At 42.6% G+C, this 23,881-nt stretch overlaps 1 protein-coding gene across 4 annotated transcripts in view; it reads right to left on the bottom strand.

Moving 5' to 3' along the window:
- Nucleotides 1–23,881, bottom strand: part of LOC140488133 (rabphilin-3A-like) — a 239,796-nt gene that overhangs the window by 80,990 nt on the left and 134,925 nt on the right. For all 4 annotated transcript variants that reach the window (XM_072587941.1, XM_072587944.1, XM_072587942.1 and 1 more), the window contains exons 3-6: nt 19,406–19,549; nt 18,564–18,693; nt 16,478–16,561; nt 4,956–5,121 (exon numbers count right to left, since the gene is read on the bottom strand). In XM_072587941.1, the coding sequence (XP_072444042.1) occupies nt 4,956–5,121; nt 16,478–16,561; nt 18,564–18,693; nt 19,406–19,549 (524 nt within the window). The remainder of the gene's footprint in view (nt 1–4,955; nt 5,122–16,477; nt 16,562–18,563; nt 18,694–19,405; nt 19,550–23,881) is intronic.

Below are 23,881 nucleotides of genomic sequence, written 5' to 3'. Positions count from 1 at the left end.
ATGGATCATTTAGTTTGTGGATGTAATAATATTGTGACCCAAAGGAGTTATTGACCAAATGAAATCTAGACTTCTAGAGAGCCATGGAACTGGCCCTTTCCCACAAAGATGCAGCGGAATGGACTTAGAAACCTCAGGGGTTCATAGACAATATTGTCCTCAATATTGGGTATCCCTTAGCAATACCATAGAGCTAAGTTTCCAATGGATAAAACTGTTTGTTACCAAGCAGGGTGATGGAGTTGAAGGCCACAGGATTCTAGAACTGGATAGCAAGTTTCTCCACAGTATAGTGAGGAGCATTCATGCTGCAATTGTGGTCACAGAGTTCGCCCCAGACAAGGCAACTGAAACAGGTGAAACGCATACCGCCCAGGCCTTAAGTTGAAGCCACCTCAAGACAGGGCTTTGCAAATAAGACAGCTTGAGGATGAGGAATTGATACAACTGAATTGTATCATTGCTCCCAAAGTGACCTCAATTAACATAGGTTACTGGCCACCCGCCCCAGACATAGGGATAGACACAGGTGCCGGGGAGCAAACCTTTAGGAAACTCTCATGGGATAACTTCTGTTTAAGTCTGTGAGACACCAAGGTTACAATGGTCACATACACTGGGGAGTCCTAAGTATTAGTGAGAACCACTGTAACCCCAGTTATGCCTGGGCAGCAGACAGTCCGACTCCATTTAACAGTGGCGCCAGGGTCAGATCTCAACCTTGTGCCAAGGGACTTGCTGCAGAAAATCCACAGATTGGCAACAGATCTTTCGAATAGATACTGGCAATCCATATGAAGTCACTGGGAAGTATCTTGAAACATTCCAAGAGGGCCTCAGGAAGTCAAAAGGCACCAAGGCTAAGATCTGTGTCGACCCCAGAGGCCCAACTTAAATACTTCAAGGCACAGCCGATCTTCTATCTTTACGTGTCAAAGCAGAGGCTGAAGTGGAATGTCTTGAGGAATTTGACATCATACACTCAGTACAATTTGCTGAATGGGCTGTGTCAGTTGTAAAACCTGACAAGTCAGTCTGTGTGGGGATTATGAGTTGACAGTCAACAGAGTTTCCCATTTAGACAGATAACATATGGCATGCATAGAAGACTTATGTGATAAACCGGGGAGGGGGGGGGGGGGTCATACATTTTCTAAAGCAAATATGAGTCATGCCTACCTCCGTCTGAAGCTTGAGGGGTCATTCAGGGAGTATGTTACTCTAAATACTCACAAGGGCCTGTATGAGTCCACTCGTTTGCCCTTTGGGCTGTATTTGGCTTGTGCCATCCTTCAAAGGGTAATGGAGAACATCCTCCACATGGTGCCCAGAGTGGCAGTCTGTCTGGATGATGTTTTAATTTCAGCAGCTACTGCAAATGCACAGTTGGAGAGTTTGGAGGAGGTCTTAATGGCATTTTTCTGAGGCTGGCTTCTGGCTAAAAAAAGGGAATAATGTGTGCTCCAGATAAATGAGGTAATGCACCTCAGGCATAACACTGACAAGAATGAATTATACCCTGTCAAAGAGAAAGTAAAAGCTATGAAAGGGGCTCTGACTCCAAGGAACACAACAGAATCAAAGTTTTTCCTAGGTCTCAAAAAATTACCAGGAGGAGATACAGTCCATATAAGGAACTTTGGCGATGGCTCTCCATGGATCCTGGGAGTTATCCTTAATAAAAGGTACTGGTATTGTACATGGTCAAAACCAGGCGATCGCAAAAAGAGAGACCTAGGTTGTAGTCCCACCTGCTTCAGAGGTGTATAATAACAACTCTGGTTGATTAAAATATCAGGTTAATAATAATTTTTTTAAAAATGCAGACCCAGGGATGGGTCTGTCAAATCATCAGACCAACTGGCACTAGTCTATGCATGCTGTAAATAGTGGCTTTATTTTGATGTTCAACAGTAAATTATGTTCATTTCCAGTCAGGCCTCCTGATTTATTACATATTCCTAGCAATTTGCTCTTTTTAAACATCCAAAAGATAACAAATAAGAAAGGTATTAATAGGAGGAAAGATCTTATAACATTCTCTATCTTGAGGGGCAAAGTATTTGACAAATAGGACTAAAGGCAAACAATTCAGCAGGATTTGATAGTTTGTGTTAAAGGAAGTGGCTGCAGAGGGAGTGGAGGCTTGACAGAGTAAATACTGAGAGAATGTTTCCCCTAATTATGGGGGACTTTAATTTCCCCAATTTCTCCCTAATGGGAGAGTCTAAGATCAGAGGGTATAGATTCAGAATAAAGAGGCAGGATCTAAAAGTGTGGTGCTGGAAAAGCACAGCTGGTCAGGCAGCATCCGAGGAGCAGAAGGGTTGATGTTTCAAGCATAAGCTCTTCATCAGGAATGTCAACATCAGAATAAAGAGGTTTCGATTTAAGACTGAGATGAGAATTTTTTCCTCTCAGAGAGCTGAGAGTTTTTGGAACTCCTTGGCAGAGAAAGCTTTGGGGGCAGATTCCTTGTGGATGGTTAAGGCAGGGATAGATAGCTTCTTGATTAGTCAGGGAATCAATGGTTATGGAGAAAGGGTAGGAAATGGACATGAGGAATATCGGATCAGCCACAGTCCTATTGAATAGTGAGGCTAGCTCAAAGCTAGCTCAAAGGACTGGTATGCTCTTAGCTTTTAGGTTCTTTTCTACAATTTTGATCCCCAAATTTACGAAGGGACATACTGGCTTTGGAGGCATTTGGGAATAAATGGGTTGACTTATCAAGAATGGCTAAACAGATTAGGCCTTTATTCATTAGAGTTTAGAAAAATGAGGGGTGATCATATTGAAATCTACAAGTTTATGAGGGAGCTTGACAGGGTAGATGTTGAGAAAATGTTTCCCCTAGTGGGCAAATCTCAAATGAAGGCACATTGTTACAGAATAAGGGGACAGTGATTTAAACATAAGAAAGGATTTCTTCTTCCAGAGGATAATGAATGACTGGAATTCTCTCCCTCAGAGAGTTGTTGATGCTGGATCACTGAAAATATTTAAAGAGAGATTGTAGAAATATCAGGAAGGTGAGGGCTGTGAAGAGCTAGCACCAAAGGAAAGTTGAGGTTTGGGGCAGGTCAGCCATGATTTTATTGAATGGTTAGAGAGCTTTATTCCCGCCCTTATTCCTTACATGCTACATTTTCAGCTGCTAATGAATTTTGGAATTTTAAGCACACATTATACATAAAAAAATTTTGTAGAAGCGTCACATTTTACATGATTTTTTTATGTCCTATTTCTGGAAAAGCAGTCTTTTTGAAAAACCAGAGAAAGAACGTTGTATGTTTTTACATTCCCGGCTATCTCCACACGGCTGAAGTATTCTCTTCTGCCTTTCCTGCACTGTCGCTGAATTTCCTTCATGGATCTGTATGCAAGATAGATTCAAACTCTCTCCTTGCATGCCCTTCAATTTTCAGCTCTCCACTGGGGATACTGTGTAGTTTCATGGCATCTGACAGTCTTCTATCAAATGACCTCAGTGGTCAGTCTTTAATTGTGACCCTTCGTAACAATAACTGTGAAAAGTGATCCTGTCCTCACTTAGGACACTTTCCGAGAGAGAGCTGTGGGGGCAGGTCCTTGTGTATGGTTAAGGCTGAGATAGATAGATTCCTAATAAGTCAGGGATGATAACTGAAGCAGGAATCCTGCCCAAGTGAAAACTAAGTGGAGAATCTAAACTTACACAGTCCAACACTGACAGACTATAGTTTTGAATTGAATTGAATTAGGTTTCTTGTCACATGAGTACAGTGAAAAAGTTACAAGTTGGAAGTTATGCACCATCTTAGGTATGAAAATATACCATCATGGTACAAAGGTGAAAAATAAAGAAAACTAAGTTAAAAAGTTAAATATTACAGTCCTTCATATTAAAAGGTTGAAAAACAAAGAAACACAGCGAACAGTTCAATATCTTAGTCCATAAGGGGTGTGGCCATTCTAGACTTGTACATTACTTTACAGTGTGGAAACAGGCCCTTCGGCCCAACAAGTCCACACCGACCCGCCAAAGCGCAACCCACCCATACTCCTACATTTACCCCTTATTTAACACTACAGGCAATTTAGCATGGCCAATTCACCTGACCCGCACATCTTTGGACTGTGGGAGGAAACTGGAGCACCCGGAGGAAACCCACGCAGTCACGGGGAGAACGTGCAAACTCCACACAGTCAGTCGCCTGAGGCGGGAATTGAACCTGGGTCTCTGGCGCTGTGAGGCAGCAGTGCTAACCACTGTGCCACCGTGCCGCCCCAACTCTTTACAAGGGCTTGACCTGCCCCTGCCCATGCCCTAGGCTGCTGGATCTCACCGCCCTGCAGCCTGTTCCTGCCCCACATTGGGCTGCTGGATCTCACCGCCCTGCAGCCTGTTCCTGCCCATTCCCTGGGCTGCTGGATCTCACCGCCCTGCAGCCTGTTCCTGCCCCACACTGAGCTGCTGGATCTCACCGCCCTGCAGCCTGTTCCTGCCCCACACTGAGCTGCTGGATCTCACCGCCCTGCAGCCTGTTCCTGCCCCACACTGAGCTGCTGGATCTCACCGCCCTGCAGCCTGTTCCTGCCCCACACTGAGCTGCTGGATCTCACCGCCCTGCAGCCTGTTCCTGCCCATTCCCTGGGCTGCTGGATCTCACCGCCCTGCAGCCTGTTCCTGCCCATTCCCTGGGCTGCTGGATCTCACCGCCCTGCAGCCTGTTCCTGCCCCACACTGAGCTGCTGGATCTCACCGCCCTGCAGCCTGTTCCTGCCCCACACTGAGCTGCTGGATCTCACCACCCTGCAGCCTGTTCCTGCCCATTCCCTGGGCTGCTGGATCTCACCGCCCTGCAGCTGTACCTTTATCTCCTCACTCTCCCTCACCCATGCTGACTTTTCCTGCTCTCCTACTAGTCGCCATTTATGACCTCACTCTGATTTTGAACAGAGTTTTGACTTACCTCTTGTGAGCTTGTGAGAAGTTTTCTGCTCTGGACCTGGTAGGATGTTCTGTGTAGGATGTTCTCCCTTAGCCAATTCAAGATTCTGTTTGTTAATCGGCATTGGTTCTGGCAGCACCTGTTTGGGCAAACCTTTAAAAAACCAAGCACCGGAGCGTTTCCAGACCTGGAGTGAAAAATTCAATTTAGTTAACAAAAAAATTCAGACTGTCAATTGCAACACCAAACGTCATTTTGGTGTGCTCATCAAGGCAAAGAATCTAAGTTTTGTGAATGGAATGAATTTCTACTTTAGATATCTAGTGCTCGTATCAAGTACTGGAAACTCCCAGGCCATTTGTAAGATGGTTTAAGTTGTTCCCCCTTGTGAGATATCCTTGACTGAATTGTAATCGCCGTGACATTTGTGCTTCCTACAGTGCCATTCTGAAACAGGTTTCCGTTATTCAATATTTCCATCAGTTTGAGTTTGTTCACACTCTTCGAGCAGTCATATTCCCAAATGTGGACCAGTTAAGGCAACCAGCGTAGTCATGAAGCCCTAATAAATAGGGCAGTAAAGGGGATGTGAGCATAAGAGGTACAGTTAGTAAGTTTGCAGACAACACCAAAATTGGAGGGGTAGTGGACAGTGAAGAAGGTTACCTCAGATTACAACAGGATCTTGACCAGATGGGCCAATGGGCTGAGAAGTGGCAGATGGAGTTTAATTCAGATAAATGTGAGGTGCTGCATTTTGGGAAAGCAAATCTTAGCAGGACTTATACACTTAATGGTAAGGTCCTAGGGAGTGTTGCTGAACAAAGAGACTTTGGGGTACAGGTTCATAGCTTCTTGAAAGTGGAGTCGCAGGTAGATAGGATAGTGAAGAAGGTGTTTGATATGCTTTCCTTTATTGGTCAGAATACCGAGTACAGGAGTTGGGAGGTCATGTTGCAGTTGGTTAGGCCACTTTTGGAATATTGCATGCAATTCTGGTCTCCTTCCTATTGGAAGGATGTTGTGAAACTTGAAAGGGTTCAGAAAAGATTTACAAGGATGTTGCTAGGTTTGGAGGATTTGGGCGATAAGGAGAGGCTGAATAGGCTGGGGCTGTTTTCCGTGGAGCATTGGAGGCTGAGGGTTGACCTTAAACAGGTTTATAAAATCATGAGGGGCATGGATAGGATAAATAGACAAAGTTATCTTCCCTGGGATGGGGGAGTCCAGAACTAGAAGGCATAGGTTTAGGGTGAGAGGGGAAAGATAGAAAAGAGACCCAAGAGGCAAAATTTTCACGCAGAGGATGGTACATGTATGGAATGAGCTGCCAGAGGAAGTGGTGGAGACTGGTACAATTGCAGCATTTATAAAGCATCTGGATGGGTATATGAATAGGAAGGGTTCGGAGGGATATGGGCTGGGTGCTGGTTAGTGGGATTAGATTGGGTTGGGATATCTGGCCGGCATGGACGGGTTGGACCGAGGGGTCTGTTTCTGTGCTGTATGTCTTTATGACTCTAAGAAAAACGGTCTAAATGTGAGACAAAGTCTTACAAGAACACAGGAGTAAATAAGTAGAAGGCAATATGGAGAGGAGTGGTCAAGCTCTTCATTAGTACTTAAGATCATTGATTAAAGGGAAACAAAGGCTACAGGAGAAGGGAGTGAAATGGTTAAAAATGAGAAAAAAGACTGAAAGGAATTACCTGGAATTACCTAGAACAGAAACGAGATATTTAGCCAAATCAGTCACCCTGGACCCTCACACCACTACTCACTAAAATCAATCCGCATAATCCTCAAATCACTTCTCTCTCTTGTGCTAACCTAACGTATGCAGTTACATATTTAATAAGTAATTACACCAGAATTGAAGTAAACATGACAATTTCAAGATTCATGAGGAAAGCGAGGAAGTAAATAGAGGAAGTTATAAAATGTGGACAAAATCACACAACGTCAACCTGTTGGATTATAACCTGGTGTTGTGTGATTTTTAACTTTGTCCACCCCAGTCCAACACTGGCTCCTCCACATCATAAAATATGGAGTCGGTCTTAAAATGGTATTGGCTAGGTGTTTGTGGGAGCATAACAAGACTGCATGCTAAAATAGGGGGAGATTTTAATTCCCACATTTCATTTCAAGGAGGAGATTTGGAATCATTACTTAACAGAAAGGAGTGGAAATTGAATAACAGGTATCTATCACTTTTGATTGGACGACTCAGGGAGAAACATGTTAGCTAGGTAGGGTCGGAATAGCCTAGAGGTTTGCAAGGCCCATGCACAAAAGAAGCTCTGTTGTAAGACAATCTCTTTAGGTCCATGTACTTGAATTTTAAAATTTCCATCTGACTGTTAGGGTTGGGGAATGCATGAGTCAGCTCTGCTAACAATGCCTTGTACTCTTCTGGCCAGAGGCATTAAATTGTGCGTGCGTGCACATGTTATGCTTCGATGGTGTGTTCAGAGTCTGTTTGTGCAAGAGGACTGGACAGGGGCCAGTGTTATGCAAATTTTCATTAAGGACAGATGGAGCTGTTTGGCTAATTATAAGCAACTTAGTTTAACATCTGTGGAAGGGAAAATTTCAAATTTTAATTGAAGTTAAAATTACCACATACTTACATGAAAAAGCCAACACAAATTTCAGACAGGAAATTGGTGAATCTGGACTTCCTTAAGGAAGTGGATGAAGGAAATTATTAGAGAAAATTAGATGCTATGGAATGAGGGGGCCATAACAAATAGATTAAAAGCTGCTTGAGAGGTGGAAATAAAAGACCTTAAAAGGAGTTTCTAAGAGTTGTTAATAGCGGGTAATGTTCTGTTTTCATCAAGATTCTGTTCTGAAATCTATTTTTGTGCACTGTGTACATAGGGATATATGAATATGAATAGGGATATATGAATAGGGATCTATAGGGCCATATGAATATTTCTGAGGACCAAATAAATTCAAAGGTATTTTGATAAAAGACAATGAATGCACAAAACAATGATTGATGGATTCTTTGGACCATGCCGACCAGATACCCCAACCCAATCTAGTCCCACTTGCCAGCAACTGGCCCATATCCCTCCAAACCCTTCCTATTCATATACCCATCCAGATGCCTTTTAAATGTTGCAATTGTACCAGCCTCCACCATTTCCTCTGGAAGCTCATTCCATACACGTACCACCCTCTGTGTGAAAAAGTTGCCCCTTAGGTCCCTTTTATATCTTTCCCCTCTCATCCTAAACCTATGCCCTCTAGATCTGGACTCACCGTCTATTTATCCTATCCATGCCCCTCATGAATTTATAAACCTCTATAAGGTCACCCCTCAGCCTCCGACGCTCAAGGGAAAATAGCCCCAGCCTATTCAACCTCTCCCTATAGCTCAAATTCTCCAACCCTGGCAACATCCTTCTAAATCATTTCTGAACCCTTTTAAATTTCACAACATCCTTCCGATCAGAAGTAGACCAGAATTGTATGCAATATTCCAAAAGTGGCCTAACCAACATCCTGTACAGCCGCAACATGACCTCCCAACTCCTGTACTCAATACTCTGACCAATAAAGGAAAGCACACCAAACGCCTTCTTCTCTATCCTACCTATCTGCGACTCTACTTTTGCTAAGAGGTTTGGTAAAGATGTATCTCATTTAGTGGAAGTTGAGTGCAAAGTTTGCTTTTTGTCACTGACACACAGAGTATGGGGCCAGGGCCTTAAAAGCGTGATGCTAGAAAAGCACAGCAAGTCAGGCAGCATCTGAGGCACAAGAGAGTCGACATTTTAGGCATAAGCCCTTCATCAGACATTCACCAACATTTCTGATGAAGAGCTTATGCTCGAACCATCGCCTCTCTTGCTCCTTGGATGCTGCCTGAGCTGCTGTGGTTTTCCAGCACCACCCTTTTCAACTCTGACTTCTCCAGCATCTGCAGTCCTCACTTTCTCCTTAAAAGGGTAGTGAGACTCCCATGTTCAAGAGTCTTATTCACACACTCGGACAAGGAGCAGATTCCATGTTGTAGGTTCTATGTGTGTCTTTCAATATTTCTGCGCAGCACCTATTCCCAGCAATATTCAATTTAGGGTGTATTCCTTCTGATCAGGAAATTTACACTCCATTCAGAAAGTCCCAAATTATTCCATTTTAACATCAATGATTTATGTTGTAATGAATGTAATTACACATGTCTAGCAAAGGAACGAGTGTGGTCAGCATCAACATTTTTATTGTGCAGCACCATATGGCACATAGAAAGGGTTTATTCATTTATGGGTTTATGGAGGAATGCAGTGGTGCTGTGAGAGGTCCTTTTATAGTTTAACAATGTGCGCAATGAGATTTAGCGCATAAGTGTCTGCAGCACCAGCTCATTTGAATGTGGTATCTGTTCTCTGGGAGAAGGCTGTGCTGAAATCTTTATTCCATTTAAATCTAATTCCAATCCCCAAGGCAGCCTCACACAGAGCAATCCAGCTGCTGTCTGAGCAGTTTCACATGGAGTTCATCAGTAGGGGTGATGTTTGACTGATCTCCCCTCCTGGGTACATGCTGATGCTTTCCCTATTACCAGACAGTTGTGATCTGCTAGCTGAGAATGCCTTGTGGTGGCTGACTGTTCGGTCATAACATAACCTTTGTTAGGAGAATGCTCAGCATCAGCCACACTTTTAATTACATATTTTAAAGAGGCCATCCGTAATCAAGTAAAATGTGATAAAATACATATGTGTGAATGAAATACCTGCATAGAGGCTGGTATCCTGTCACCAAGTCACCCTTTATTTACATGTGCACAGTACACACTGTGGCCAGCTAGCTTGCAGTCAGTTCTTGAACTGAGGAGATTCTGAATCCCCTGTTTATATTGGTCAGCCGGGACTCCTGGATTGACCCAGGTTATCAACCCCAGTCAAGGATCTCATAGTCAATGAGAACCACCTGGTGCTCATCACTAGAGTGAAGAAAGGGTTTTTTTTGGGTGAATACACCAGCAGGTCCCACTCAGATTAAATGACCTGAATGGACTTGATAAGGTCCTGTCTTTTGAGCGAGCTCCACCAAATCAGCATCTATACCCTTGTCCCAGAAGGAAATTGAAATGGTGGCTGCCAGTAAGACCTCACATCTCATTTAAACAATCTGAAAGTTGAGGAGAGACCAATTGTCCACATCCCCCAGCCAAAATAATCATGGAAATCCTTGGGAAACGCAAACCTAGGTCTGGGATTTGCAGACCTGGTAGTTGCAGGTCCTCCATTAATTAGGTTTTTCTCTTGTACGCCAACAAACTGAGCATTTTCCCCATTGAAAAAGGTGAAGGAAGCCAGCAGTGGGACATCGTGGGTTAAAAGTGAAACATTTAATGTTGAGGTAACTTTTGGGAAATTGATATGTTTGCTGGCTTGTTGGCAGGTTCATTGAAACCTTAGCCCCAATCTTAATTCTCAACAGCATTCAAGGAGGGAGGAATGTCGGGCTGAAGAGACCAGAGTCCTTGGCTTTGGACCGTGGTATTTTAGGTCTCAGATTTCACTTACAGTTCTGATCCCAGTCTCCTGTTCAAAACTAGAGCACATGATGTAAAACCCATTGAGCAGTAAATCGAGAGGTGGGATGGGAAGTAGGTGGCTGACGCTGCTCGGGATTCAGTGGAATAGAGATCCACACAAGGGTGGGCCTGGCAGGGTTTTTCTAAGAACGCCCCAGGAGGGAGGGTAGGCTTGAAAGAAATTAACCAAAATTGTCTCTAAAGTTGTGTGCCTCCGGTTGCATGATGGTTGTTTAGGCTTTGCTATATTCTTACCCTGCATTCCAAAGTTCAGAAATTTCCTTAAGGCTATGATCCCAGGCTGTGTCAGCGTATTGACAGTGATTGTTCAGCATTTGCTAGTTTCATATGTTGAGAACACTTGCAGCATGATCAAAAATTGTTAGAAGCTTTGTTCTCCCAAGGGATGACAATCCCACAACAATAACAAAAAACTAAAAAACTTACTCATTTGAAACCGAAATTTAAATGTCATAGAGTCATTACATCATAGAAGGAGAACATTCAGCCCATCAAGTACATGCTGGCTGTCACTCTGTCCATTTTAAAATAAAAAAGTACTCGTTCATGGTTTGTGCACATTGCTGGCTATGCGAGCATTTATTGTCCTTGAGAAGGTAGTAATCAGCATTTTCCCAATAACTGATGCTAAGCTTACTGGGTTATCGTTTGTTGCTTTCTGTTTCTCTTCCTTTTTTGAATTAAGGAGTTACATTTGCTATCTTCCAATCTAATGGGACTGTCCCAGATTCAAGCGAGTTTTGGAAAATTAAAACCAATTATCAGTTACCTCACTGGCCACTCCTCTGAAGGTCATAAGAAGGAATCCAACAGGACTAGGCATCTATCAGCCCATGGACCCAACAATACACTCAAAATGATTTATCTGGTGATCGTAATCTCCCCGGGTTCCTCCCTCCATTCCATTTTGTATTTATTGCTGTTTCTGGGATTTTATTTTATTCACTATAACAAAGACCGATTCAAGATAGCTTTTCAATTCAACTGCCAATTCCTTTCTTTCTTTTCTTATTTCTCCAGCCTTATTTTCTTTAGGACAAATGCTCAATTTGTTCATTATTTTCTTCTTTAAATATTTACTCTTACCAACTGTTTTTGTATTTTGAGCTGGCCTCTCATTCTCTGATTATTCCCACCTTATTATCTTTGCTATCTTTTACATTCCATCTAATCTCTGACCAGCCACATAACTTTGCACAATTATATACTCTTTCTTTTAGTTTGATACTATCTTTAACATTTATAATTAACCACAGATGGTAGGGTCCATCCCTTGGAATTTTACTTACTCATTGGAATGTATCTGTTGTGTATATTCTGAAATATCCCCTTAAAAGTCTGTTGACCTGTCCTTTACCCTATTTTGTCAATTCACTTTAGCCAACTCTGCTTCAAGCCTTCATAATTTTTAAATTTACTTTTTAAAGAATTATCTTGGACCCACAGTTCGCTCCCTTAAAGTGAATATAATGCTCAATTGTATTATGGTCACTAACAGGGGCGTGATTAATTAAGTGAAAGTGAGAACTGCAGATGCTGGAGAATCAGTCAATTGAAGGGCTCTTGCCCAAAATGTCAACTCTCCTGCTCTTTGGATGCTGACTGACCTGCTGTCCTTTACAGTGTCATTAATTCACAGAATCTCACTGCACAATACCATGGCTTGTTCTCTGGTTGGCTCCAGAATATGCTGTTTTAAGAAACTATCCTGAAAATCTATGAACTTCTAATCTAGGCTCCTTTTCTATTGATTAGGTAGATTCAAAGTTTCCATAATTATTAGTATGCCTTTCTAGTATGCTCTCATTAAGTTCTTCATTTATGATCTTCCCTGCCACATGATGACTGCTAGGGGTCTGAACATGACTCCCATAAGTCACCTTGTCTGTATCATTTCTATTTACATTATCAGTTCATCTGTTTTGTTTGAAAGCTATATACATTCAGATACAGAGTCTTCAGCTTTATCCTTTCATTGTCTTTGTAAATTCTAGTCTTAATTATTGGTTGACTTGTAGATTCGTACTTTCTATCCCCTCTTGTCACTGTCTGTTTATCATTTCCTGCATTTAGACCTTTGTCCTTGCCTCCTTTGCACCCTGACAAGACCATTACATTCTTCCTAGAGTGCAGTAACTGGAACAAGATGCAATACTAATTATGACTGAAACTCAGCTACAGAATAGTTCAGCGTAACTTTCTGATTTGTAATCTGTATCTCTGTTTATCAAATCTAATATTCAATGTGCCTTATTAACTACTGTCAGCACATCCAACCACCTTCAAGGATCTTGAAAAACACTTACCATTTATCCCAATGATACTGGCCCTTATACTCTATCTGCCTTATTTTTTTATTTCAATCAGCCTTATCTTTGGTTCTTCATCAATTATTTTTTAAAAATCCATATAGAAAACATTTGGTGCTTCCCCTTCACTAACGTTCTCTATTACATCCTCAAAAAAACCATTTTGATTAGTCAAGTAGAATTTGCTTTGTACAAATCTATGCTGGTTTCTTAATTAACTCAAACTCTCAGAGTGTCTGTTAGTTTGTTTCCTCCAATTATTGTCTCTAAACCTCAACCACCAGTTAAACATGTTAAACCAGTGCTTCCCAAACCTTTTACCACTGTTATCCTATTTCGAGGCTTGAAAATTGTCATTAACTTCTCAGTGTGAACTGAGAGAGGAGGAGGACAGCTACAATAACTTGGGTTGAGCTTCAGAGCAGCCATTGCTGCCTGTGAAAATTGTCTTCAAAATTTTAGCTCACAACCCCACTTGCGGGTTCCTACCCACACTGTAGGCTGGTAAGAAATATCCTAAAAGTGTCAGTGTATTCTCTACCTCACGTACATCTTTTGGTTCACCTACATGTTGCTCTATTGCAATATATCTGGTTGGTGTGCACAGAGGCTGCAGTGAGGGGAGGCAGTTGATGATGGTGTGCACAGAGGCTGCAGTGAGGGGAGGCAGTTGATGATGGTGTGCACAGAGGCTGCAGTGAGGGGAGGCAGTTGATGATGGTGTGCACAGAGGCTGCAGTGAGGGGAGGCAGTTGATGATGGTGTGCACAGAGGCTGCAGTGAGGGGAGGCAGTTGATGATGGTGTGCACAGAGGCTGCAGTGAGGGGAGGCAGTTGATGATGGTGTGTTCAGAGGCTGCAGTGAGGGGAGGCAGTTGATGATGGTGTGTTCAGAGGCTGCAGTGAGGGGAGGCAGTTGATGATGGTGTGTACAGAGGCTGCAGTGAGGGGAGGCAGTTGATGATGGTGTGCACAGAGGCTGCAGTGAGGGGAGGCAGTTGATGATGGTGTGTACAGAGGCTGCAGTGAGGGGAGGCAGTTGATGATGGAAACAGGCTGCAAACACTCCTGTCATTTGAATCCCAATCTTAAATGTTCCTACCAGGTAGGTGGGGTTAAAATGTGGATTTTTATTAGTCAACTATGAAAAGATAATGATAAATTATGAAGCGTCAAATTATCTAAGTTAAACCAGAATACCTTGTGAAAAGAAATATTTGAATTCATCTCCCAGGGCGCTGTTCTCAGGTTGTGACAGTTTGATGGAACTGGTTTTTCCTGTTTTGCTAAATTGTGAACATCGTGTCTACAAAAACAAAATGTGTTCTCGAGACTATGTCAACGTGCTTGAAGTGGTTATTCAGATGTTATTTTATAGCATATCATGTTTGCAAAAGAAAAACCTGTGGTATCACTCGAGCATGAAAGTATTAGCAGCTTTGTTCTTTCAAAAGACACAGAATCGCAAACCAAATAGCAAGGAAAATATAACAGGTCCCCTATGACTGAAATTGATAAAAACTACAGAAAGCTGCAACGCAAAAGAACTTAGGGGTACTTGTGCCACAGAAAGCTAGTACACAGATACAGCAGGTAATCAGGAAGGCTCACGGAATGTTGGCTCCAACCAAGGGGGTTGGAGTATTAAAGTAGGGGAGTCTTACAAGGTACTAGTGAGGCCACATCTGGAGTACAAGAGGCAGTTTGGTCCCCCTATTTAAGGAAAATTTCATTGGAGGTAGTTCAGAGAAGGTTCACTGGAGGGATTGTCTTAATAGCAAAAGCTAAACAGGTTAGGAATCTACTCACTGGAGTTTAGAAGAATGAGAAGTGATCTCATTGATAGGATTCTTAACGGGCTTGACAGAGTAAATGCTGAGAGAATGCTGTTTCCTCTCATCAAAGAATCTGGGAACTGAAGAATAGTTTCAGAATAGAGGGAAGCAATTTAAGATTGAGATAAGGAGGTATTTATTCTTTAAGAGGGTTGAGAGTCTTTGGAATTCTTTGTGACAGAGAGCTGTAGGGGAACAGTCCTTGTGTGCATTTAAGACTGAGATAGGTAGATTCTTGATCATTCAGGCAATCAAGCGTCATGGGGACAACACAGGAAAGTGAATGTGAGGAATATCATAGATAGATGCATGGAATCATACAGCACAAAACAGATCCTTCGGTCCATCTGATCCACACTGACCAAGTTTCACAATTAAACTAGTCCCACTTGCTAGCATTTGGCCCATTTCCCTCTAAACATTCTCTATTTATGTAGCTATCCAAATACCTTTTAAATGTTGTAACTGTACCTGCACTTACTGCTTCTTTTGGCAGTTCATTCCACACATGAACCACTTTCTTCCTCCTCCCACCTTAAGCCACAGTCCAACTGAATGATAGGGCAGACCTGAAAGGCCAAAAAGCCTGGCCCTGTCCTTATTTCTTATGGTCTTCTCTTCCAGTTGTGGCCTCCTTCTGCTCTTCTGTCTGATCAGATTTCCATTTTAATCTTTCAGCTTATTCACCTCCACTGCTTTCTACTTCTCTAAATACTGTCACAGCTACTTTGCCCTCCTCAGTGATTGTCTCTGGCTCCACTAGTTCTGAGGAAGAGTTTTATCAGATTTGAAATATTAACTCTATTTCTTTCTCCACAAATGGTGCCAGCCCTGTTGGGTTTCTCCAACACTTTCTATCTGTACTTTAAGTTTCCAGCATCCACATTATTTTTCTTTTAGTCAAAGCAAAACCAGAATAGGCGCTGGGCATAAAATCCCTTAGAAAGAGGGATTATTCAATCCTAAAGTTAATAAAGAACAAAAGCAACAATACAGACAGCAAGGAAACTGCAGTTGGGAAGCATAGCGTGGATAGAATATGAGAATCTAGTGGTGATGAGGGAAGCATGGTGGAGTGATGTGTTCAATTGTGCAAACTGTACCAGATGCGCAGATGTGGTTACCAGGGTAACGTTTCAATTTACTTCACGTTATTTATATTCCCTAGTGAGCTGATCAGTTTCTGTGGTTATGAAAGAAAGCAGCATTAACTAGCAGGTAGTGAGCAGCTTCTCGCGCTGCCTTTTGATGGTAATTCAAACCGTTCAACCATGATGTTGACATGGCAACAACTGCTTCACAGCAGCACCGGAGAGTCAGGCATAAACTGTATACTGAAAACCATGTGAAATGTTGAGCCAACTATGTCATTAAGGAAGAGACAACATATAAGATACCTTGTAATTTAAAAAAAGCAATATGACTTGTGATTTTATTCATCAGAGTTAGTGGGAATTTTATCTCAATCTTAACTCCCAAATATTTTGGTGTTAGAAATCTCACTCTTGATTTGTTGCTGGCAAAACTTGAAGTGTTTCCCAAACAACAGCATCTATAGGTGGCCCCCTATAGTACCAACAGCTGGGTCTGTGTATGAGGAGAGAGTAATGCTAATTTTTCTTCTAATTGTCTCCTCTCAGATTCTGGAGCAGGACCCAGCCTTTGCTGAGTTATATTGTTTAATTAAAATACCACTGAGCTTTACAACACATGCTCATTACAGAAGTGATGTGCAATCTGCAGATACAGGACAGTACTAGTCTCTGTTGACATTGGGAATGAGAAGAACCATAAGCATAGGTGAACACAGGTGCCTACCTCTCGTTGCTCACTGCAGATCTTACACAGCCACAGCGTCTGAGGACGTTTGGATGCTTCAATCCCACACTTGGTGCAGACATTCTGGAAGTGAAAGAGATCAATGATTGCCTCAGTTGTCAAAAGTCAGACAGAAAGCTCCTTGATCTATGCTCACAACTGACTAATAGGGAGGGCTGTTTCAAAGCCAGACCTAGCGGGGAGGGAATAAAGACAACCCTTGTTTGAGGTTGGGAGAGGGGTTGGGCAGCTGCTGGCTCATGGTTATCCCTTGGTCCAGCATGATCAGGTAGTACACCAGATAAAGTAGATCTGGTCCATTCCATCATTTGAATGAACTGATTTAACCTGGTGCAGCAGAATGTGTCACTGCAGCCAACCTCAGTGTACATGCTGGAAGCAAGAAATCTGAAACTCTCTCAAACTGATTTGTATACCTGGTCAAACCAGCAACATCCATTCCCTATCATCCTGTTAGAATCATAGAAATGTACAGCACAGAAAGAGGTCACCGTGCATCATGTCTGCCTTGACTAAAAATGAGTCACCCGGCCTAATGTCACTTTCCAGCTACTAGTCCCCAGCTTTGACAGGTTACCGTAGTTGAGGTGCATAGCTTTTAAATGAACTGAGGGTTTCTGCCTCAGCCTCCCTTCCAGGGAGCCTCAGAAGATTCCAATTCAGAGTGAAAGTCATCACAGGCTGCTCTCTCATCAGAGAGAGAGAGGGATGACTGGCCTTGAATTTAACTTGAGGGCCGTCACACCTCAAGTGAGGTTCAGAAAATGGGGTCTTCACAGTGACTACAACTGGTACAGGAATTGTGACATTGGCATCACTCTACATTGCAAACTAGCTACTGACGTCCAAGAATAATACAGGAATGCCATCCAATTAAATACGTAGTCAGCGATCATCCCAACAGAGCAAAGGGCGGGTCCCTTAGGAAGGTGATTGAGGGAGATGGCTATTCTAATCTTTCCCCCTAGGCTGTACAATGAGATGCAGTCAAGCTACTGAGAGACTTACTTTCTTTGGTGTGTCATTTTTAGCACTGGTAACAAATTGGCATGCACTCCTGTGATACTTCATCAGAGTTGTGAACTAGTTTAGTGAATGTTAAAGCACTGCAGTTATGAAGTTAATGCGAAACATTAGCCAATCATCTAAAAATAGACCTTAGTGGAAACTGAACTAACATTTATCTACCAATCAAACACAGATGATATTGGAAATAGGAGGATTCATGTGGTGTTCCTCTGGGCTAGATGGTCCAGGTTTAACTGCCAGCTGCTATGCAGGTGTGTCACAACAGGATGATTAAAACAAAATATAGGAAATAGGAACTAGAGTCAGGAATTCTCTGTGATCTAGACTGCATCTCTGCTTGATGCCATTACACCAACACATACAGCTGTCAGGAGCTTTGTGTTCCTTGCAGCCTCTTTCCCAATATCTCTCCTCTCCTCCTCTGGGTGGGTGACACAGATTGCTGCTGAAGAGAAATTCAACAAACAGCGATTAATCCCAACTGTCAATGCTCTTCTTGCATTGAGGTTTAATATTGCAGGCAGAGATGGAAGCAGGCTTGCTGCAGCAGGTGTACGTGCTGCTCCTCACACTAATTAGCTGGAAGGAAACATTTTCTAAAAGGTAAAATTTATTCCAGAAGCTGCAAGTATTCGGACTGTGAATTTAGTCATTCATAACCAGAGGGGGATCTAGGTCATGCTAGTAAAACAGCAGTCCTAGAGCCCAGTTATAGTGCTGACTTGAGAACTAGGGTGGAGGAGCTGAGCTAGAAGCAACAAGCAGTACCAAAGAACACCTAACTTTATTCAGATAAGACAAACTTTATTGTTTTATTTTCCCAACCAGCCTGTTCAGAGATCTTATGAGACAGCTCTGGAGCAGGTGGGACTTGAACCCAGGCCTCTTAGTTCAGAGGTAGGGACACTACCACTGCTCCAGAAGCACTGTAGTATATGTGCATTCACCTGCTTATGATTAGATATATAATTAACATTCCTGCTTTTCTGTTTCCTGCTGAACCTGTAGCACCAACTCCACGTTGTGCATCAATTACCTTCTTACAGTCTTCACACACGACAGCGTGTGACCCCAGCAGCCCCAGCTGCTCCCCACACAAGATGCAGCGAGACAGGCCATCACCCAAAACGTTCTTTCGCATGTTGTCCAAACGATCCACAAGACGCCTGAGTGGAAAATAAAAACAAACAGGGAGATAAATCATAGTGTTCAGTTTCTCACAAAGTGGTTTGGGTTGAAATTTCATTATTTAGATCTAATGGATCAATAAAAATAAATGAATCATTTCATCTTTAACTTTGAAATATGGATTAATGCTCACTGACAAATTTTGAATTAGTGCCTAATGCTGGATTTTTTTCAATGGAAAGACAGAATTATAACAATTATTGATTACTTAAATTTACTAATAAATAAAACAATAATTAACTTAATAATTTATTTAAATATAACAGTTAAGAATCAAACTAATTAATTAACTGTGTATGTATTAAGAAATATTTACTCTGGTGAGGTACCAATCCTTTATTTGTGAAGAACCTACAAGTAACCATTATATGAGGATAAATGAACAATTACAAGCTGCCTGTTCGGTCAGGTTATTCCCTGTGAATGAATTTTAAATATCTGGTGAAGGTGTTAACCCTTGATTCTTTTGTCAGATGTTGCTGGACCCACTGTGTACTTCACATAATTATAATACATTACAGTATGAGGGAGACCATTTAGTCTGCCATGCCTGATCGTGCTGCTGCTTTGAATGAAGAGTTGTGCCTCTCATTTCCAGTATTGATTGTTGAATGGTCACTGTTATGAACAGAGGTCAATGTCCTGTGTGATAAGCCCCCACCATCTCTCCACCAAATATGTCAGACTCACCGAATTCGCTCCTGCTCCATCTCTTCCATCTTCTCTGCACGGGCAATCACCCTGTTGATAATTTCCTTTTCCTCTTCAGTCAGCTCCTCATTTTTTCGCTGCTTCTCTGTTTTGTTGGTGTGGACTGACCAGCCGGTCCCGAGTCTGTCATGGGTTTTCAGACAGCATTTAAAGGCACATCGACAAGCACATACTGAAAATTTCTGACTTCAAAAAGCTGGACAATTACATCCCCCAACACTGACTAGCACACTCCCAGCTGGATAGAGGGAATGATTCTTCTACCAGCTAAATACACAGGGCATGATCGATTCTCACTCCATACCTGTACAAGGATCACACCTAAAGAGATGCCATCTGTTGGAAACACTTCCCTTTCCTCCTATCTAATCTGAACAACACTAGCTTCTCCAGGCTATAGTTCATTAGATGCCAAGTGCTCTTTGGATCTGATGCAAGTAGCTATTCTGCTATCTATGTGATTCTTCTCACTCAGACTGTTCCCCAATTGGGGAGAAACATCATAGCCAAACCAAAACGTAACTACAGTTCCAATCCAACATTGATGACCCTTTCCTCTCAAGTGGTCTAGCAAGCCATTCAGTTCTAAAAGGTTGCTAAAATACAAGAGTTAGAACATAAGAACAAGGAGCAGGAGTCGGCCATCCGGCCCTTTGAGCCTGCTCCGCCATTCAATAAGATCATGGCTGATCCTTTCATGGTCTAAGCTCCACTTACCCACCCACTCACCATATCCCTTAAATCCTTTATTTTTCAAAACAAACTACTTTAACTTTAAAAGCGTTTACTGAAGTGGCATCAACTACTTCCCTAGGCAAGGAATTCCATAGGCGAAAGTGAGGACTGCAAGTGCTGGCGATTAGAGTCTGGATTAGAATGGTGCTGGAAAAGCACAGAAGATCGGGCAGCATCCGAGGAGCAGGAAAATCAACATTTCGGTCAGGAGCCCTTCATCAGAAATGAGGGATTCCATAAATTAACAACACTCTGGGTGAAGAAGTTCCTTCTCAATTCAGGCCTAAATCTGCTCCCTCATATCTTGGGGCTATGCCCTCTTGTCCTTGCTTCACCTACCTGTGGAAACATCCTCTCCACTTCCATTTTTATCGATTCCCTTCATAATTTAATATGTTTCTATAAGACTCTCCCCCTCATTCTTCTGAATTCCAATGAATATAATCCCAATCTACTCAATCTCTCCTCATAAGCCAAACCCATCAACTCCGGAATCAACCTAGTGAACCTCCTCTGCACTGCCTCTAGTGGTAGGACATCCTTTTTCAAGCTAGGAGACCAGAACTACACACAGACCTCCAGGTGTGAGTGTGGTCCTGGAAAAGCACATCAGGTCAGGCAGCATCCAAGCAGCAGGAGAATCGATGTTTCGGGCTGAGCCCTTCATCAGGAATGAGGCTTGTGGACCGGGGGGACTGAGAGACAAATGGGAGGTGGGTGAGGTTGGGGGAAAGGTAGCTGAGAATTCAATAGGTAGATGAAGGTGAGGGTGAAGGTGGTAGGTTGGAGAGGAGGATGGAGTGGATAGATGGGAAAGGTGATGGACAGGTCAGGAGGGCGGTGCCGAGTTGGAGGATTGGGACTGGGATAATTTGGGAGGAGAGGAAATGAAGGAACTGGTGAAATCCACCTTGATCCTGTGTGGTTTCAGGGTCCCAAGGTGGAAGATGAGGTGTTCTTCCTCCAGGTGTCAGGTGTTTGGGTTTGGCGATGGAGGAAGCCCAGGGCCAGCATGTCCTTGGTGGAGCAGGAGGGGGAGTTGAAGTGTTCAGTCACGGGACAGTGGCGTTGGTGGGTGCGGGTGTCCCAGCCACCTCCCCCCACCATTGCCTCCGAACCCCATCCAACGCCTCCGCACACCCCCGATTCCACTCCCCAAACCCCGTCCAACAACCCCCACCCGCCAAAACCGCCTCCCACCCCCTACCCAACATCCCCCCGCCCTCCCCCCACCCCCGTCCAGCACTGCCCCCGCCCTGTCTCCGAGGCAGCCGGACTGGACAGCAGCAAGACTGCTGCTGCCACTTTTGTGGGGTAAGTCTCCAAACACACACACACACACACATTTTTACTGCAACTTTTCGACAGGTTCCACTTCTGCCCTGCACGAGACAATGTTGGTCAGATTATCTGCGGAAGTTGGGGGGGGGGGGGGCAGGGGGCGGTGGTAGGGGGTAGTTGAGGGTGAACCCCCCTGTAGAGTCTCAGGGAAAGTGTGGACAGGGAGAGGGCGGAAGATCAGTCATTTGGAGACGGTGCCTGTTTAATCACTGTAAACAAAAGACGTGATCACTGTTGAAAACACGTCTTTGATATAACGTTTTTATTGGGACCTCGAGATCTCCTTCAGATAATCCGATTTTTGGATAATTGATATTTGGATAATCGAGGTTCCTCTGTAAACTTTTTTTGAGCACTTTGAAAATTTTTTTGTAAGTCCACCACAGCTTGTCAACTGTCCCACCATAAAATCTTTGTTTCCAGTCTACTTTAGACAGATCCTCCATCATTCGATAGTAGTCTCCCTCGTTGAAGCACAGGACCCTGGTATTGGATTTTACCTTCGCACTCTCCATCTGTATTCTAAATTCAACCAGAGTGTGATCGCTCCTTCCAAGAGGATCCCTAACTATGAGGTCATTAATTATTCCTGTCTCATTACACAGGACCAGATCCAGGACAGCTTGTTCCCTCATCAGTTCCATTATATGCTGTTCAAGGAAACTATCACGGATACACTCAACAAACCCCTCCTCAAGGCTACCCTGACCAAGCTGATTTGACCAAAGGAACAGTTCTAGAGTCTACATTATGATTGATACAAACACTATTTTGAAGACCATTTCCTTATGTACTCTGGGATGGAGATTATCATGCCCTGGGGATTTGTCAGCTTTGAATCCCATCAATTTCCCCAACACCATTTCCCTAATATTACTGATTTCCTTCAGTTCCTCCCTCTCACTAGACTGTGTTGTCCAACATTTTTGGAAAGTTATTTATGTCCTCATTTGTGAAGATAGAAGAAAAGTACATATTTAATTGGTCTGCTATCTCTTTGTTTCCTGTTATAACTTTCCTGTTTCTGACTATAAGAGCCCTACATTTGTCTTCACTTTGTTCTTTCTACAAACCTATTGAAGCTTTTACAGTCAGTTTGTCTGTTCTCTGCAAGCTTACTCTCATACTCTAGTTTCTGTTTCTTAATTAATTCCTTTGGCCTCCTTTCTAAACTGTTTCCAATTCTCAAGCCTGCTGCTTTTTCTGGCCAGTTTGTATGTCCCTAAATTCCCTTGTGAGCTACAGTGGGCCAGGTTTTGTGTTTTACTTTTCCACCTTCCAGAAATGAACAAATGTTTGAATTCATCCATGTATTCCTTTAATGTTTGCCATTGCCTATCCACAGTCATCCCTAATGATGATGCTAAATACTCACTGAAACACCTTCTTTTAAATCCGTTTGATATTCTTTTCATTTAGTTTGAAATCAGTGTATTTTAGAATTCTATCACTGGGATCTCAGGAAAGTTTTATGAAGCTATTAGACATCACACTACAGGCAAGGTGTGAGGTAACAGGGTTGGTTAGCTTGGAAAGCTGATCTGTGATGCAGAGTGATGTGGACAGTGAAGGCTCCATTCCTGCACTGGCTGACATTATATGATTGAAGCTGCATTCAAGGAGGTATTTTACAAAGTAATTGTATATAAGTTATATCACCCACTATAAGTGTATGTTCCAATTCACAAAGGTCTGATGCTCCAATGAAGTACTGACAGAATATTACATTGTTGGAGATGTCATCTTTTAGCTGAGACATTAAAGTGAGGCGTTTGGTGGATGTAAAAGATCTCACAGCTCTACTTCAAAGAAGAGTTACCCATGGTATCCTGGCCAAAATTTATCTTTCAAGTAATATTAAAGAAATAATTACCTGGTTTTATCACATTGCTGTTCATGGGAAATTGGCTGTTGTAATTACACTTCTGAAATATGTAATTGGCTATAAAACAGAGTGGAATATTCTGCAATCATGAAAGATCCGAGATAAATGCAGGTTTTTTTTCTCTCTTATTTGTGTCTGTAATCAATGCCGTTTGTGAGAATGGGATAAGTTGCTGAGCAATGGCTAATAATAAAGTAGATGTTCCATATTTCACAACTTGCACATAAGTGCCATCCTTTCACAATAGGACACAAGTGTACTACTGCAATTCCTTTATTTCAAGTATTTTGGACAGAAGCTTATGCGATCACTATGAATTGACCAATCAAACTGTACAACCTGCTCTGCAATTCAATACAACATCTCAACACCATACTCCCATGCTCTACCCGTTCCCCTTGATGCCAGTAGTGACTGGAACTTTATCTGTTACTCTCTTAAATATATTCAGTGACTTGGCAGAGAATTCCCCAGGTTCAATTTCTTTTAAATTT

This window comes from Chiloscyllium punctatum, chromosome 17 (genome assembly GCF_047496795.1).
Source record: "Chiloscyllium punctatum isolate Juve2018m chromosome 17, sChiPun1.3, whole genome shotgun sequence".
NCBI classification, from domain to species: domain Eukaryota; kingdom Metazoa; phylum Chordata; class Chondrichthyes; order Orectolobiformes; family Hemiscylliidae; genus Chiloscyllium; species Chiloscyllium punctatum.
The sequence above is the reverse complement of the archived record's forward strand: the minus strand, read 5'-3'. Positions and strand labels throughout refer to the sequence as shown.